This window comes from Lasioglossum baleicum, chromosome 5, assembly GCF_051020765.1.
Source record: "Lasioglossum baleicum chromosome 5, iyLasBale1, whole genome shotgun sequence".
Taxonomy (NCBI): Eukaryota; Metazoa; Arthropoda; class Insecta; order Hymenoptera; family Halictidae; genus Lasioglossum; species Lasioglossum baleicum.
This window is the reverse complement of record NC_134933.1, coordinates 11,059,248-11,078,036: the sequence shown is the minus strand read 5'-3', so window position 1 is coordinate 11,078,036 and position 18,789 is coordinate 11,059,248. Positions and strand designations below refer to the sequence as shown.

The window sequence follows — 18,789 nt, the reverse complement described above, 5'->3', positions numbered from 1 at the left end:
CTAGAGGTTTTACAATAGTATTTCTAAACCTCACTATTCTCAGCTCTTAATTGAATTCGTCTGACAAATTCGTCGTACGATTACTTAGAATAGAGTTTGTTCGAAAACCTTTTTATTACCTTTTTAAACCTTTTTTAACACTAAACGTTAGCTTATAAAAATGACGTCATAGAATCTATCAGATGATTGCAAACGTTCGTGCCCGACTTGAAAATAAAATTCAATGGTTAAATTTTAAAGAATACAAGCTTTATTAATCAACTGTGTATAGTCACCATTCTTTTTAGAAAAGAATGGTCTGGGTTAGGTTCTTTTTAGAAAAGAATGGTGACTACATATTGTATAATTGATTAATAAAGCTGTATTATTTAAAATTTAACCATTGAATTTTATTTTCAGATCGGGCACGATCTTATGCAATCATCTGATATATAGATTTATTGTGGTTTTTATTATAATATCGCTGCTCCGGAAGTATAATGACGCAAGTGTAAAATTTTGTAAAATTGACTTTATTGTGTTGGCGGGCTCAAAACTGCATTTACTAGATGTTTGTAAATCGACATAACGTAAATCGAGACTGGTATTTATTATTTTATAAATTGAAATAACTTAAAAGTTTGAATAATAACCCACAATGTCTATAAACTACTCTCATAGGAGAATTAAACCGAATCTTCAATTTTTTCAGTTGTGTCATTATACTTCCGGAGCAGCGATATGTGCTTAGACACAAAAATGTGTATAATCATTTCAGAATCAACCCTTATACGTTCCTCAGAGTAAAATTTCACCCGTTTACTATTTTCACATACTGTAAAGTTCCTTAAAATATGAAGTTACAAATGAAACGTAATTTGTTGATTTAACGTGTAGAACAGACATGGGTGGATTACTATCCTAGTCTCTTTTATGGAACTATTCTTAAGCGTTAGAAGCAAATGTTAGATAGCGAATTGATTTGTATTCATGAACGGGCGCGAAACTCGATCCCATTTATTCCATAGATTTCGTTTATCGGTTCGATCGAAATTGTAAAACGGGAGAAGCATCGACATTTATCCGTGGGTAGGTACAACGAGCGATCGAATTTAAACGTTCCGGCTACGAAACCGACTCTAATCTTAGCCGAGGTATCGGTTAGTTAACACGAGCCGACCGGTAACCGGCGATACGCGAGCCAGGTTTCTATTTTCGACGAATAAAACAGGCGAGAAACCGGAGTGCAGAGCTCTCTCGGCATTAGCGTGGATAACCGCCCAAATTAGCAAACTCATTCGACGATATCGGGAAAATTTGCATGTCGATATTAGAGCGGCGCGCGACGCGACGTTTCACGTGGCGCACAAAGGCCCTCACCGTGGTTGCATGATCGCTTATGGCCGCGCGCGGTCGATTAACGTAAAAGCGTCTGGTATTTACGAGGAGCGAATGAGCCGCCGCCGGGGGACAGATGGAAATCGTTACAGGGCTACGGTGGTAGCGGTTGAGAGCTGTAACGATCGACCTGAACCGTCGATCTAACCTGGCGATCTAGATCTCGCAAATGAGAATTTACTTCTAGCGAAGGTAAAGATAGAGACGCTCGTTAAATCGTTCGCGAACAAACGATCCTCTCTCGGCCTCGTGCGAAACGATTTCACACTTTGCACCGCACAAATTGTTTCACGTGAACAACTGACACCTAGGAGACACGTTTATCATTGTTATTCCTGTGCGGTGAACATTTTTCTCTTCTTGAACGAAAATATGCGAAGGCCTCCCATTTGCATTCTATTAATTAATTCACCTTGCGCCCGCGAGTGAAATATATTTTGCAATCGTCTTGCTACACCGGAGCTAATAGAACGTAAGGATTTAGTCGCGATCGTTTCAAATTGCTCCAATACGCGGGAACCGACTGTACTAATAATTAGAAGAATTAAATAGATCGTACAATTTTTTTAAAGGTTTTTATCATACTAATAATAATTAGAAAATAAAAATCTTCTGAATCGATTGATTCATGTACCTATTTCTTCTATGCAACAAGATGATACTAATAATAATTAGAAATTAAAAATCTTCTGCATCGATTGCAGGAAACTGGAGCTAAATAGTTTGTATAACTTTTTTTAATGATTTTGACGTACCTATTTCTTCTATGCAACAAGATCATACTAATAATATATATATACATAAAAATCAGCATCGATTGCAAAAAACTGGAGCTAAATAGTTTGTACAATTTTTTTAAAGGTTTTGATGGGCCTATTTCTTGTATACAACAAGATCATGAACGCAAGTGTTGAAGATAAGAATTAAATTGTAGAGAGAGCAACATTCTTGAGCATTATTGAATAAATGAATGACCGACAGTTCGTAATTTATCAATCAGCATTTCGAAGGAATTAGGATAGCATTGATTTCCGAGAAGTTTGAATATTCTATCTTGAGTAGACGATCAGACCAACTTCGTAACTGGCTAAACGTCGCTAAAGCCGGCTGATTGAGTGCCGTTAATCGGCCAATCAAGGGCTGGTTCTCAGCAGCGGGATTTATCTCTCATAAAAGTTTCATGATCGGCGGGACGAGTTCTCGTTACACGGCGAATGGTGTCGATAGGCGACGGCCACGATGATAACTTGTATTTTTCCAAACGAGTTTGATCGAACGTGCTTTCCTGAAACCGTCTCTTACGAAATTCCACGATTTTCAACATTTTTTCCTCGTGTCCGTATCCGTTTATCTATCTCGCGTCCCACAATTCGCATCTGGTTTTCCCGAACGTAGGCGAAACGTGTTGGATTCATTGACCGAGAGTGGAAACAACGTGACGAGTTGTTTGTATAATGAGTAATATCCTTCAGCCGGGGTGGAATTCGTCGTCTTGTAAAAATATTCTTAGATTGACGCAACAACCGCTCGTTGCGCGGGAACGGTACCGGATGTGCGAGAAGTAGGCGAGGACAAGCATAACGGCGACAATTAACGCCATCCGATCGCGTATTTTCTGGAATCATGTCGTTGTGGACCGTATAGATCTACGGATAATTTTTGTTCCAAAATTCTTGGAATTTTGTCCTATTCTAGATTCAATTATAGAGTAGTAAGCTTTATCTTGTTCACCGAATAATAGGGGTTCTATTAAATCGTCAATTGAACAATTAAATACGATCCCCAAATTTTATCGTGATTTGTGTAATTTGAATCAGGAAAATGACAGAAATAAAGGCAGAAATGTTTTGTCATCGGGGTCTATTAAATCGTCAATGGAACAATTAAATACCATCACCAAATTGTATCGTGTTTCGTGTAATTTTAATCATGGAAATGTGAGAAACATGTTGGTAAAAGTTTTATAAATAATTAAAGGAAAATCCGTTTTGTCATCGGGGTCTATTAAATCGTCAATGGAACAATTAAATACCATCCCCAAATTGTGTTTCGCCTGCTTTTAATGACACTAACGAGTAGATGTGTGTGATTCAATACAGTAAAAATATTCTAAACATAATGAAGAAGAAAATAAATTTCTATTTCACTCGAATTTGTTACAATTCAGGTAAAAAGTTTTTATTTTGCATAAAGATTCGCAGTCTACTTATTAGATAGAGCCTGTACTTTTAGCACGAGTTCTTTTTACACGCACTCGTCGCAGGTACCAAGCAAGAACAGTGTACCTGTAGATTCTTGGAAATAAATTACAGAAAAGCTCCGTCGGATAGGAGTAATTACTCATGTACCGGCATGAAACGTGCCTCGACTACACCCCGTTGTTCGACGGGAACCTTATCCCCAAGGACACCGGGCGAGTCTCCATCGCGTCCAAGGAGTCGCGAGCGTGCGTTTCGCGTACGATTATCGGCGATCCGCCACTTATGCTCCCCGTACATATCTGCATTTCCGTTCCGGCGTGTTACCACGGGACGTGACGATTCCCGTACGTGAGTTATTTCCGCGCGGCTCGCTCGGTTCAACGAGCCGTGTCGCCCCACGTTGCTGCGACGTCACTTCCGTCTAGGCAGGTTGAACAAACCCCGATGTTTTACGCGTGACAATGGCTTAGAAATGGACTCGTAAAACGAACAGTGTTTCGTGCCAGGTTTACGAGCTTCTACTATTTATTCTGCGCGCGGTCTTAAACCGTCTGTTAGTTTATTCGACTCTTTTGTTTTTTCTTTATTGCGCAGTATGCGGGCCGAAACGTGCGGGTCCCTGGACACGCGTGAAATTCGACCATTCGAACCCGATAAACACTGTCCATGAAATTATTTTGTACGACGGAGGTAGTTAATCAACCGAACGATGACGTACGAACTTCTCTATTCTTAAGCATCCAGTTTTAAGCGGGTCTTACTGGCGTACACATAGTGTTCGAGTAACATGTTGGTTTCAACAGCACTCAACATGTTCAACGAACTGAATATTTCTTTCAGTAGCTATTAAGTAGCTGAGAATTAGGTGATTAGAAACGCTGTAGACATAAATTTGATTCGATGTAGAAAAATGCTCTGCCGAGATTGAAAAATTTAAATTCTTCTTTGTGAAAAAAGTTTGGGGCGCGTTTACACCCCTACACGCAGAGTGAAGGTTGAGCATGAATTTTTAAGCGGTTCTTACTAGCGTACATAACGTTCGAGTAGTTTCAACAGCACTCAACATGTTCAACGAAATAGAATATTCCTTCCAGTAGTTATTAAGTAGCCGAGAGTTACGAAGTCGAACAATATTTACGACAGGGATCGCGCGTGAGATCGAGTTACTAGATGATTAGAAACGCTGTAGACCGTTATCACGCTGCTCGGCCAACTTTCCAGGGTGTTTCACAGCTTCGGTAATAATTAAGTGTGCACACACTGTACAGTTTTCCTCATGTTCGACCGAACGAGGTGTACAACGAGAGTCCTAAAGCAATACTCGGAGCCAAACTCTCGAGGTAACTGAAGTTTCTCGATAAACAGCGAGAGCTTTCACCTACCCGAAGATGATCCGAAGACGAACGAAGAACCGGCGCGGTGGTCCATCGACATCTTGCCGATCGAAAGTTGTAACGAGGATTGTTGGTCGTAAAATGAATATGTATTACGGGATCGGCGAGGTTCACACACAGCGTGTGTTCGCTCGTTCGTTGCACTCCGTATTTAGAGTGCGATGATGGTACGATGACCCAGATTGCCGGTTCGTTAAAAGAGCCTGCGGTAAATTAGTCATACCGCTGCCCTCCCGCGTCAAGTTTCAATTAAACGATGCCTCTTCGCCTCCGTTTCGGATCCCATGGCTCTCTGTAATTGGGAGTAAGCTGGAGACCAACGGATCGCTTCCCTTTGAGCCGGGAATATATGTATTTTTGGCCGGCGAAAAACGTACAAGACTGCTCTTCCCTCGAGTCCCCGTCTCTTCTAGCTCGCTCCCGTGTCATTCCCAGTGTCCCCGGTCGATGCAGAAAATCACTTTCATCCGCAAAACGCGGCCTAGCTCTGAATGTACCCGGTGTCGTCAAAGATTCCGCTTCATGGACCAGCTGCTTATACCGATTATAAAATTGATAGTAGAAACGAATCTTAAAAACATCGTTGTTTTATCTTGTACTTACCGAAACTGGTAAAAAGATCTAGTTATTAACGATGTGGTAACATGAATGTCCACGAACAAAATCGTATGAAATATTCTGAAAATCATTGGAAATGTGGGGACACAGGAAATCTGACATAAAAATGAATTTTCTAGTTCCGCGAAAGGGCTTAGTTGTTAATAGACCGCGGATTTGATGGATTTATGACAAAAATGGGCACGTACAATGTAAAGCAGTGGACATCTAAAAAATACTTAAGGACATCAATGTATTAGTTTCAGCTTAATAGGAATCAATGCGAACATTTTTGATTTTGTACAAAGATCCGCAGCGTAGTTATTAACGATGAAGTAACATGAACGCCTACGAACGAGATCGTACGTAGGATTGAGGAGTGCTCCGTCAACCGTGTATCAATACGGTGAAACATTCAAAAGATTCATTTCTGCAGGATCGACGACGCAGCCGGACCGTCGTTCGAAAAAAGTGCAATGAAGGGGGTTGAAAGATATCAGAATTTAAAATGACAGCGCCCGATCGAGGAATCGGGTGGGAGGAGACGATCCAGTTGAATTTGTAGCATGTTGACGGATGGACACAAGGAAACAAGAGCGAGCCGAACGAATTGTGAGAACAAAAACAGCGTACGCTTCTCACGAGCCTCATCGATTCTGCCAGTTGAAATTCCCGATTCGAAAGTATCGTTTGGTACCGGAGAGATACCGCGAGCAGCCGGCCAAAGAACCAGCGGAGATCGACATTCCACGGATTTCCATCGTTGCGGTGTGTTCTCCACTTGGACGGACCGCGGGATTTCTTCATTGACAATCGTGATTCAGTAACGAGGCCCCGAGGATCGCGCGGCAGCAGCTCTCTTTCCCTTTTTCCGTACGCGAGTCCGATTCACCGGGACAAACTCGATCGCCAGTTCTGCAATTAACAACGCGCGCGACCAGATCTGGTTCCCCGGATTTCCAGCCGACGCGGCGACTTCTTTTTGCCATGATCGCCACCGCCGGGACGCCTCGAGCTTTTCATTATTCCAAGCTGACATCGCGGCCGACGATAACCGTTTCCGTTCCATTTTGTTAACGACCGAGCTTCTTTGCCAGAGGTTTCGGCCCGCGACGCGCGCTCTGCTCGACATACACTTCCTGGCTACACGAAACTCTTTCATTTATGGATCTGGAGGGCCTGGTTTCAACGAGCATTTTATTTCATAGAAAACAAATGGAAATTTCAGTTTGTTATATAGGTTTTCTCTTATTGTTTATTTCTCCTTTTTACAAATCAAATTCAACCTTTTACAAGTTAAGTATTTTTGAGTAAGTTTCTGTAAATAAAATCAAGTCAAATTTAAATTAATTGTTGAGATATTCAAAATTTTCTTTATAGTAGATGTGTACATCAAATACTTATTTAAAGGTAATTACTAGATTGCGGATGTTTGTGCAATTTTCAATTTTTGTAAACAAATTTTAAGAAAGTGGTGCCAAATAAAATGGATAAAAATCGTACTAAATTCTGTTGAATTTGATATTCCAGCATTTTTTGAAAATTTTTATAAGCCATAAATACGTAAAGATCCGCAGTCTAGTAATTACCAATTCATTAACTTTGTAATGTATGAAAACTGTGTGTAGATATGTATATACTTAAAAAAAATTTGAAAAATGAAACTATGTATGCATTTATTGAAGCGTACTGAGTATCGAGTCTTATAAATATATAATTCAATCGAAATAAATAGGTAATTAATTTAAATATTCCTAAGGAGTGAAATTGATTTGCAAAGGGGTGAAATTGATTTGCAAGATGGTGAAATTGATTTGCAAGAGGGTGAATTTGAAGTGCAAAACCTGTATAATTTACAGTACTGGGTACTTTCTTTCTTTATGAAATTTTTAACAGCACATTTTCGTCATTTTCCTTAGGATCTCGACTGGTATCGAAACGATCCGAATCAGAGCTTACCGGCGTCTGTTAATCCGATCCTCGATTCCGATACGGGGACATTTTCATTGAACACACCACTGACAAACTGTAGGATTCGCGACTTTACGGTTGATCGTGTACGTGACGCGACGCATCAAAAATCTGAAAAGTCTATTCTGGTCGGACGCGGGTTTATTCTCGACAGATATCCCATTTCTGCAATGTCGTGTATTTTTAACCGTGGCCCACATCTCGAGAGACCGATGATTATTTCTTCGCATAATCGGATGGCCCCGCCACCTTGTGACGTTCGTCCACGCAGAGAGAAAAGAAGAGGGAAAAAGAGCCGCTCGTTTCCTACGAAGGTCTCTCCAGTCCACTTTGCATGTCATTTCGTACGTTCCTTTCTCTTGAACGGCTTCGTTTAACGATTTCCACGTTCGTCGCCGTTTACGATTAAACTTTATCGCCGCGATAACGTCACACCGCCGCGGAGAAAAAAGAATTATGCAGCGCCTAGCTATTAAACGGGGACGTTGATACACGTGGACGCGACTAGCCAATTAACCGGAGCAGAAATCATCGGAGCTTTGAGTCTTTTCTCCGTTTTCGAGAATAATACGCTAATCGCGAAACATTTTTGGCCTAGGCTACATTGGAGGGAGAATTTGAATGTATACAATTATTATGATTGTTATATGATGTTAAGGGAGGTTCATCTCACATTTTCTAGGCGATTTAAGGGGATAGTGTCGCAATCGCCCTCCAAAGTTCTATTTTTAAAGCTGCGCATGTAACGACAGCTACCCGCTTAAGGGGGTAGACTCGTTTCGAGGATTAGAAGAGTGCGGGATGCGCCTTCTAATTTCTCGATAATGCAAAGATCTAGAATCTAGACCGCTGTCTCCCTCTAAAGTCCTATTTTTACGTTTACGAGGCCTAATTTGCATTATTCGGCAGCATGTAGCTATCGCAGCTTTATGGAAATAGCTACACGCGCAGCTTTATGCTTCCGAATAATGCAAACTACGCCTCGTAAACGTAAAAATAGGACTTTCGTGGGCGACTGCGGCCTAGATAGATCTTTTATCTAGCGCTTTCGACTACTGGAAAAGCCCATCTATGCTTTTTAAAATCGGCAAGATGCTCGGGAAAACATTGAGATGGTTACGTCGTGATGCTCGCTTCCGGAACGGCAGGCGCGAAGTGTTCTCCTGGTGCCGATGGAAACCGTGCGAAGCAATGCGAGGTGAAACCCGGTCCATTGTCATGTGCCGAGGATCACGTAAGGTCACATACTCTCCTGACTCGCTTGCTGCCCTGGTGTACCCCACGTGGAAACAACAAAAGCATCAAGTTTCCTTGCGGGCGTCAGTTTAATTGGCTTCGCGATCAGAAAAGGAACCGACTTGTTTGCCATCATCCCAGAAATCACTGTATATACTTTCGACCATTTAATACCTCCATGAAAACCGCGCAGTTTGCACCACATTAGTATAACACGAACTTGAGAAAAGAAACCTGTCGGCTCTAGCTTCTCGAGGAAATGGAAAGCGCACAGCATTTCCTTCTAATTATCCAAGTAAATCACTCGCGACAGCTCTACCTTCGAATTTTCAGCTTCTCGCGGACACCGGAAGAAATATCTTGTTCAGAAGCTTTACGCGATGTCGCGGCCGGCTGCCAGAGAGCTGCTCGGGTAAAAGTAGCTAGCCTGGAACACTTTCTACAATTAATTACACCGTACGCTACATTCTACGCGGCGGTGGTCTTTAATTTGTCGCTGCATCAAACGCAAATTGATTACCGAACGGTGTCACCGAGGACCGCTAAACGTTCACCACCGCTCGTTAATCTCCATAAAACGTTTCTCTGGAGCGTGGAATGAGCGGTGGCCTCGGTGGTGTCATGAGTCACGTCCACTGAATCACGTCATTAGTCGCGATCTTTTGGAGGATTCGTTCCAGAACTATGGGTCAAAATATTCGTTTATTTATTGGTCCATGCTTGTGTAGGAGGATTTTTAATCGACGGTCATATCTAGACTGCGGATCTTTATGGATTTATAGCAAAATTGAGTAGATTGAGTTGTTGAAAAAATTTAGAAAATGAAGATGTCAATATATGATTTCTTCTCTATTTTAATATTATTAAGGGAAGGAAGAACATTCAATTTAGTTTCTATTTCTTGCAATCGATTCAGACAATTTGTATTTTGCATAAAATCCGCTGTCTAGTCATATGTTATCCTTGTTTCGACTTACGGTCGGTGGCTTATTTCTTATGCAAACGAGGCGAACGATTAAGGCCGCGGCTGTTGTAACTTTCCTTTTAATTAAGGGCTACGAATGTGCTCAAGTACCTCGCAAACAGGTTCGAACTTCGATTGATTGAATTCGAACTCTCTATAAGTACTTCGAAAAATAGAAATAGTACTCCTAAGTATTGGTTAATTGGTTCACGAATTATAAACGATCAAAAGTGGTAAAAATTACAATTTTTCATGATTCTCGGCCTACAACTGCCATTTTTACCACTTTTCATCGTGATGGTTTACCACTTTTCAACCCATTTCAATAAAAGTTTCAGGGTGTGTATAATTTATACGAGTTTACAAAACAAATCTTTTAAAATTTTCGTTATTGACCCAGCTAGAAAAGTTGTAAAAATCAAATTTTTCTATTGTTTTTTCACAATTCCGATCAAATGCATTTTTTCAACATATTTATTAGACGTCAGTTACTAAACTGATCTCTCCAGCCTTGCAGAGAAATTGAAGTCGTTTGGTCCATTTATAAAAAAGTTATCCTGATTTAAAGTGTGCGTGATCAATAGACTGCGGATCTTTATGCAAAATACAAATGTTCTGCATTGATTGTGAGAAGCAGGAATAAAATAAAAATTGATTTCATTCCTTAATAACTTTGTTACACTAAAAACAACATTACGATATTCTTAAATTTTCCTAATCCTTTACAGTTTCATATTTCACCCAACCAATTTCTTCATAAATGCATAATGATCCGTAACGTGCGTAACTGTATATTGAACTTGATCCCATCCCAATTAAGGGCACGTTCTGATTGTTATTCGTTGGTTCCCCTAACCGTTCGATCTCTATTTGCTGTTACAGGGTGGCGGGGATGATTCGGACGAAGATACCCAGTGCGCCCTCAGCGAGAATTGGACGTTCGAGAAGAAAACGAGACGTTGGTCGCGCGTGTGCGACGTGACGCAGGCGAACGTCGAGAGGCTTCAGGCGATAGCTGGCCAGACCGTACAGTCCGAAGAGGACTCTGTGGAGGATCGTCTGGAAGCCGAAGAGGCTGAGGACACGATGTTAGACCCGCTCAGGTACAGCAGTTTACCACCTGGAACGCTCTCCGATGAGATCAGCCCGAGATTTCGAAGAACTGGTTCGGAGCGGTTAAAAGACGGGGCGAAGGCTTTCCTCAGGCGAGTGGAGTCGCTGAAGTCTCGACGACGGAAACATCAGAATCGGGATGGGATCGTGATCAGCGGCCCGCAGATTCTGGATGTGATGTCGATGCAGCAGAAAATGAAGGAGCTGAACTGCGTGGACGTATCACCGACCGGACCGGCGCCGGTCTCCTTCAGCGACCTCTCTGTCTCGCCACTTCATGTTCCCGGATCGCCGGTCACATTGCCAGCCTCTCCTTATCATCTGCCACCTTCGCCGTTGACCAACGCTCCCAGTCCTTTCGGCGACGATTCCTCCAGTTATTGTTCGGATGGGTCGCAAGGAGGTGGTCCAACACCCACACCAACCCGCACGAAGATGAACCGAGCGAGACGGTTCCTTCATCGCGGCCGCGAAGACCAAGGTGCTCTGAGCGATTCCGAGTGCCAGCCGACCAGCTGGCGTCACAGGTACTTCAGAGATGCGAACAGCAATCACGCCAAGGTGTTAGAATACGTGACCGCTCATCCGCAGAGTCCGAAGGACTCGCCGAGCAAAAACGCACCGATAAACACTCGCGGAGGGAGTTTGAATCTTGGGAAGGAGTCGCAGAGGTACAGGGACAAGCTGACAGCGACGCAAAGTCAGGATAGATACAAGGAGGATAAGGTGGCCGCGTTGAAAAGGGAGGACAAGCTTCACAAAAGCTTCAGGCATCGAGATGACTCTTTCAGAGAGGGCAAGCCTCTGTCCAAAGAGGTCGCAGTTTACAGAGAGAAGTCAAGGTCTAGGAATTCGGAACTGGCTGGCAGTCAAGAGAGCAGCTCCACGGTAGCCAGTCGCGACTCGGATCAGGAAGAGGAGTCGCCCAGGCACAAGAGCACCGTTGTCAGGTGGCACAGCTTCCAGAGAGGATCTCTGTATCCTGATCCCTTGGATCCTCTATGTCCCCGAGCTATGGCATCCATGTCCTGCGGACAACTGTTGGTCTTGAGGAAATTGGCACTGCTGAAGCTGACGGCTTGCATGGAACGCTACTGTCCCACTCATCGCACAGGGTGGAACTGGGAGCTGCCGAAGTTCATCAGGAAAATAAAGTCGCCCGATTATAAAGATAAGACAGTATTCGGGGTACCGTTGCTGCTCTCCTTGCAGCGGACTGGACAAGCCTTACCAAAGTGTATACAAATAGCTCTGCGATGGCTGAGAGCGAACGCGCTCGATCAGGTCGGAATCTTCAGGAAGAGCGGAGTTAGGTCGAGGATACAGAAACTGAAGATGCTGACGGAAACTCTTGGCGACAATATCAATTTCGACGGTCAGCAGGCCTTCGACGTGGCTGACCTCGTCAAACAGTATTTCAGGGAGCTGCCGGAAGCGCTGCTGACCAATAAACTTTCCGAGACGTTCATCGCTATCTTTCAACGTGAGTGTACCTCATCTTTCTTCGTCTCTGAATGCGAAAGTATTTCGTGTTGAACAATCATCTTTCATACAATAATCCCAGATGTAGCTGTTAGGTTACGTTACTGGGAATGAGTTGTTGCTTCACGATCCAAATTGTTATCGCCGTTAATGAACCTGTTAAAAGAACATTAGCCATAGACTTTCAAATGTTACGGAATAATCACCAGTAGATAACGCGTTGACTCGTGGAATGCATTTGAACGCTTCAGAAGAGACGTCACCGTGTTGACCCTGACGTAACTTGCACATTTTAGATAATTTCCAATGGGTAGACTGCGGATCTGTATGCAAAATAAAAAGCAACGCACAGGGACAACTTAGAAAATTTGTTGTTCTAATTATCTTATGCACTTGAAAAACTAATAGACTGATGTCCCTAAATCTTTTTAATATGTTCACTGCTTTAAATTGTATATAATGCATAAAATCCGCAATCTATTCCTGATTAGATAGCGGGTCTTTATGCAAAATAAAAATTTATTTTCCTTCTTAATATGTTCAATCAAATCCGCAGTCTACTAGTGGGTTTCAGGCTGTGTCGCGCGGATAATTAGATGTTTAAGGGGGTAGACTTTTCCAGGATTGCAAAGATGGGGGTTTTCAGTAGTCAAAAGCGCCAGTTTTACGTTTACGAGGCGTTACGTGCACACAAAGCATACAGCTGCGGCAGCTACATGCTGCCGAATAATGCAAATTACGCCTCGTAAACAAAAAAATAGAACTTTTGAGGGAGATATCGTCCTAGATCGATCTTTTATCTAGCATTTTTGACTACTGAAAACACCCGTGTTTGTATTGAGAAGGCGCATTCCGCACTCTTGCAATCCTCGAAACAAATTCACCCCCTTAAGCTGCCGAATGATGCAAATTACACCTCGTAAACGTAAAAATAGGACTTTTGGAGGCGATCGCGGCCTAGAATGATCTTTTATCTAGCGCTTTTGAGAAATGAGAAGGTCCCTTAACCGTGAGTGTCCATGGATGTTACAGATGTACCTGTTGAGCTGCGACCAGACGCGGTGCAATGCCTTCTGCTGCTTCTACCGGACGAACATCGAGAGGCGTTGGAAACTTTGCTCGATTTCTTGAACCACGTAGCGAGCAACGCTCCCTACAACCAAATGACAGCCTCGAACCTGGCCGTGTGCCTGGCACCGAGCCTGTTCCACTTCAACCACAGCAACACGAACGTGACCAACAGGTCGAGCAGCGTATCGCCACGTAGAAGAAAGACCGTGGGCATTCCCGATCAGAGGGAACTGTCGGAAAACAAAGCCGCTCACGACTGTCTTCTGTATCTGGTCAAGATGCATCGTGAATTATTCATGGTGAGTGCCTCGATGCCGAACCGTCCAGGTCGTTCGGGAGAGGAGCGTCATCCGTCGTCTCTAAAACCCCCTCGATTGCGATCGTGCTTGAATCCAATATACTCGAACACGTTCTCACGAGTAACCGCGCACACCGGGTATATACAGTCTGTCCAACAAGAGCGTGTCGACGATATTTCTGTAAATATTCATATATTTGTTAAACAACTTTATACGAGTCGAAACTATTCATCAAACATTAATACGCTCTTACTTGGTAAGGGGTAGGGCTGTCACTTTCCTTTGAAGCTCGAAGATTTTGAAGCTTCGAAGCTTCGTTTTCAGAAACTTAGAAGGTGATGAGAATCGAATTTCGGAGCTTCGTTTTCAGAAACTTAGAAGGTGATGAGAATCGAATTTTCGGAGCTTCGAAATTCGAACCTCCCTAGTAAATTATGTATTAGAGGATTAAAAGAAACGAAGTCTCGAAACTTTGAACTTCGAAATTTCGCTGCTAGGCTATATTTGATACGATTACAGACACTGTAGGTACATACACCGAATAATCGTATTCCCTGTTCTCTCTGTTCGGTTGTATCAGGTCTCCTCGGATATGTTGACGCAGTGTCATTTCAATTACATGGAAGAAAGCGTACCAGTCGCCTTGGAGGAGCTCGGATCCGAGTTGAAACAGGACTGGAGGGGATATCTTTATGCCTGCACCACAGCTTTATTGAAGGAGGCGCGTGAAAAGTGAGTACGATAACAGCTTCGTCTACTCTTTCAATTTACCACGGACCAACGTAAAAGAGAAACGAGGATGCGCACTAAAATGCCTTTTTTGCCGGAACCATTCAATTATTCCCGTTCCAAATCAAACGCACTATCTAGCGCAGAAAATAAAATGGGGAGCAAAGTGGTTTCTCCAGATACAGTTGGAGCTGTAGATGCAATTTTTCAACAAATCGAATTGAGTCTATCTGGTACGGTATCACTAGACTGTGAATCTTCGTGCGAAATTAAAACTGTCCTGGTTGATTAAAAGCAACAGAACTTAAGTGAAAATGTACTTCTTCTTTTAATAATTATAATAAGTTGACGATGATAGAGTAATACTCTGAGAGCCTTCTAATGTCTCGACAAAATCCGCAGTCTAGTTGTACGTTTAGATTCGTCTTTCTCTTATGTCAGGCCTAGTAGACAGCGAATTGTATGCGTTTATGGCAAACATGAATAGGTGCAATTTAAGACAGCAAAAGTATTAGAAGAATTTAAACATACTATTTTACATTATTTTCAACTTATTGGACTCGTTAAGAAAGAAAACGAATTTCTATATCCCTCCAGTGTGTTGCAGTTCAGGTAGAAAATGTTTATTTTGCGTAAAGATCCGCTGTCTAATTATCAGAAACAATTGCTTGTGCGCATTGGACTTGAATTTTCATTTTGCCACATTTGAATTCTTCAGAAGTCGAGGATGGGTCAGTGTGAACAACCCAGCAGACAGTTCAGTGGAAATGGCATACAAGAAAGTGGGCGATGGACATCCTCTACGATTATGGCGGGTGTCGACAGAAGTGGAGGCTCCGCCGAACGAGCTTCTACATCGTGTTCTGAGGGAAAGGCACATTTGGGACCCGCAGTTGTTGAAGTACAGACTAGTTGTCAAATTGGATAGCAACGTGGAAGTCTTCCAATACGCTACTGGGAATATGAGTCCTCTTCCTGCTAGGGATTACTGTGTGCTGAGGTAAGCGTTGCTTTTATCACAAACTGTAATTGTACTAGTAAAATAATTGTACTTGTACAAGTAGTAAATAATGGAATTTTGTGTTACACAGATCCTGGCGAAACGATCTTCCCAAAGGGGCCTGCGTGATCGTAGAGACGTCTGTGGAACATCCGGATGCTCCTGTCATGCTTGGTGGAACACGCGGCATTGTTTTGGCCTCGCGCTATCTTATCGAGCCTTGCGGCAGTGGCAAATCAAGGATTATGCACCTCTCCAGAGTGGACACAAAGTTAGTGTGATTCGATAATGATTTCATAATTTAACACTAAACCTACCACTGCCGGTCAAACGACTAGTTTTATATTTTTCATTTTACAATTATTAACCATTCACACTCGGGGCTATTTTAACTCCGAGATGGAATATTTACATTCTTCATGATTTTTTAAGTTTATGGACATGAAATTGGTATCGTACCTCATGGAATACCTAAATGTTTCGTAATTGACTAGATACCGATATATTTAATTTATATTTCTCATTTTACGATCATTAACCATTCACACTCAGAGCTATTTTATCTCCCAGATAGAATATTTCCATTCCCCATGATTTTTTAAATTTTATGGATATGAAATTGGTATAATACCTCGTACAACACCTAAATGTTTAGTAATTGATTAGATACCGACACATTTGATAATGTAAACAATATTTTGAATAACAATACAGCAATTTTTAGTGGCGCCTCAGAGTCACCATTCGAGTGCTAAGGGTTAAAATCATGAAGTTGCCTACGTGAAAATTGATTCAAATTTCTTTATCGAAACAAATATTGTAAAAAAATTGCACAATGTATAAATAAATAGAGCCTTGTCATTTTTACAAGCTAAAACATTTAAATAGCTTCTAGCGCTCGGCAGGTTTAGTGTTAAACAAATACAAAATTGCAACCTATCTAAATACAGTCTCCCCTCGCATAGTGTGACTTTCGTCTCTACGGACAGTGTTACTTTTTTATCCCTCCTACTAGGGGGTTCCTACGTTTCCTATGTCACTTTAGAAAACAGATGGAGACTTCATTGTACCTCTACGCTTTCTGAGCCTCCATACTCCCGCGGTAGTAACACTATGCGAAGGAAGACTGTAGACTGCATATTTCTATGTTAACTAAGGATTCGTTTAACAAATATGATTGTTCTCATTGCAGAGGACGCACTCCAGAATGGTACAACAAGAGTTACGGCCACCTCGCTGCCCTTCACCTAAGCAAAATCCGCAATTCCTTCAAGCACACGACCGATGGCCCCGAAAGCAAAGTCTGAGACGAGGCCACCGTGCAACGATCGCCGTTGCACGGTTCTTACGCGTCCCTGCAGGATCCGGACGCGCAGGATCAACATCAAGAACACAGGATCGAGCTGCGACAATCTGCGCCGACCATTAACGAGGAATAAACGAGGATTATCATCAAAATCCGTAGTGAACTCTCGATTGAATATAAACCCCGTTTTAATTCGACACTAACGTTTTCGTCGCCGAGATGAAATTAATATTGAGCTTTAATCGATGTCAAGCAATTTCCGTGGAAGCCTGAGATGTTTAGCGTAGATGTTGTGTCGCTATGATAAAGATGGAAACAATTCATTGTTAGCGTATAGATTAATAAACGAGAATTCTCTGTGTGAAGCTTCACTTGTCCAAGGATCTTGCCGTCCAGTGATCGCGAACGTTGAAAGAAAGGCAGGAGACCATGAAGAGAGGCAAGGAAAAAAGCTAATAGATATGTTCTCCGTATACGTAGAGTGACGCTTTATTTTTGCAAGTAGTCCGATGTTGTCGTTACTCCGAGATATTCCAACCAGCGAACCATAGAACACAGTTGTTCGAGTGTTTCGTTGATATACAAAAGGCTACGCTTGTATCTGCATAATCGTTACGCGGAGGCGTAAGAGATGAAGACATATATAAATATATATGAATATTTTTCGACCATGATCGCTGAAAGTCGCAATTCTGTGTATATTCCGCGTCCGCTTGCAATCCTCACCAAAACAGCGACAGATAAGAAAAGGCAAGCAAGTCGTACACAATCTGTATTCACCGGTTTAGCACATAAGAGCCTGACATTTTCTATGTTTCTTTCGGACCAAATGCCAATTTTTCTATTGTATCATATCATGCGCCGTCGCATCGTCGTCGAGGATGGTTATTTTAGAAGTGATTTTATTTTGTAAATGTAACACGACTTAGGCGAGCGCGTAAAGTAGTGTGTAGACATACTACACGAACACGTGTGGATTTATAACGAGTCACGACGATGATCACGTATTAAAGTACATTCGCACAGTGTTTGATAGTGATTATCATCGTGATCGATCCCGTGCCCCCACCATCACCAACGTAATTAACCCGATTAATCGAGCAATGCGAAAGGATTTTGAGTAAACGTGTAAGTCTTCGAGTCCGACCGCCACGTGGACCGGCGTGACTCTTTTAATTAAGTAATTGTCACTCGTAACGATGTTAAAGCGTTGAAAAAAGCTGTCATAGAGAGTCTATTGTTAATTGTCGTCTGCCTGAGACAGAAATATTGTGAACGTCGATCGAATCGGTGATTCGAAGGATTTGCTTTTTCGTGGTTCCTTCCGTTTCCTTCGGTTTTTTTTCTTTCTTCTTCTTCTCCCTCTGTCTCGTTCCCGGCCAGTCGAGCATTTAGAACGATCATTGTCTCGTTCAAGATACGTTCGCGCATGTTACCCGCGATTATACACACATTTATAGGGACCACACTCACGTTCGGACCCCGGAATACAGGCAACGACCTGGAGAATAATACACCTCATCGAATCGAATTATAAATGTATTTTAACATAATACTAGTCACTTACAATTAGCGGAAATTATGGAATTACGATATAAATGTATAGATTTTTATTCTACAGAACGTTACGTAAAGAATATTTAATTATTATTATTATTATTATTACCATTATTATTATTAATATTATTATTATTGACATAAAGTAATTCTATGGAAGAAATATATGATATTTTTGTGTCCAAAAAACGCCAGTAGGAACATGAGAATGAATGAAATAGAATGAATGAAAGAGGATAATGGAAGAACGAGAGTCCGAATGTTTCTTCGTTATTTGTAACGATATATGATCGTCTTTATTCTTGTAATCCGTGTTTCACTAGAATGTAAATATGTATATTATACAATAATGAAACACAATTATATACTCATTAAACAACATCGTTTTATTTTCTACACCTTGCAGTTGGACCATTTAATTACACCTCCATTAAAACGCTTTGTTATCGTACTCGACGACTGGGAAGGTTCAGCGAGTTTCGAGTTGTTTAA

At 41.9% G+C, this 18,789-nt stretch overlaps 1 protein-coding gene across 1 annotated transcript in view; it reads left to right on the top strand.

Moving 5' to 3' along the window:
• Nucleotides 1–18,693, top strand: part of Cv-c (RhoGTPase activating protein) — a 339,069-nt gene extending 320,376 nt beyond the window's left edge. The window contains exons 11-16 of the mRNA XM_076423653.1: nt 10,623–12,336; nt 13,368–13,705; nt 14,286–14,437; nt 15,153–15,434; nt 15,526–15,705; nt 16,627–18,693. Coding sequence (XP_076279768.1) covers nt 10,623–12,336; nt 13,368–13,705; nt 14,286–14,437; nt 15,153–15,434; nt 15,526–15,705; nt 16,627–16,741 — 2,781 coding nt within the window. The 3' untranslated portion in view covers nt 16,742–18,693. The remainder of the gene's footprint in view (nt 1–10,622; nt 12,337–13,367; nt 13,706–14,285; nt 14,438–15,152; nt 15,435–15,525; nt 15,706–16,626) is intronic.
• Nucleotides 18,694–18,789: the final 96 nt, after the last annotated feature.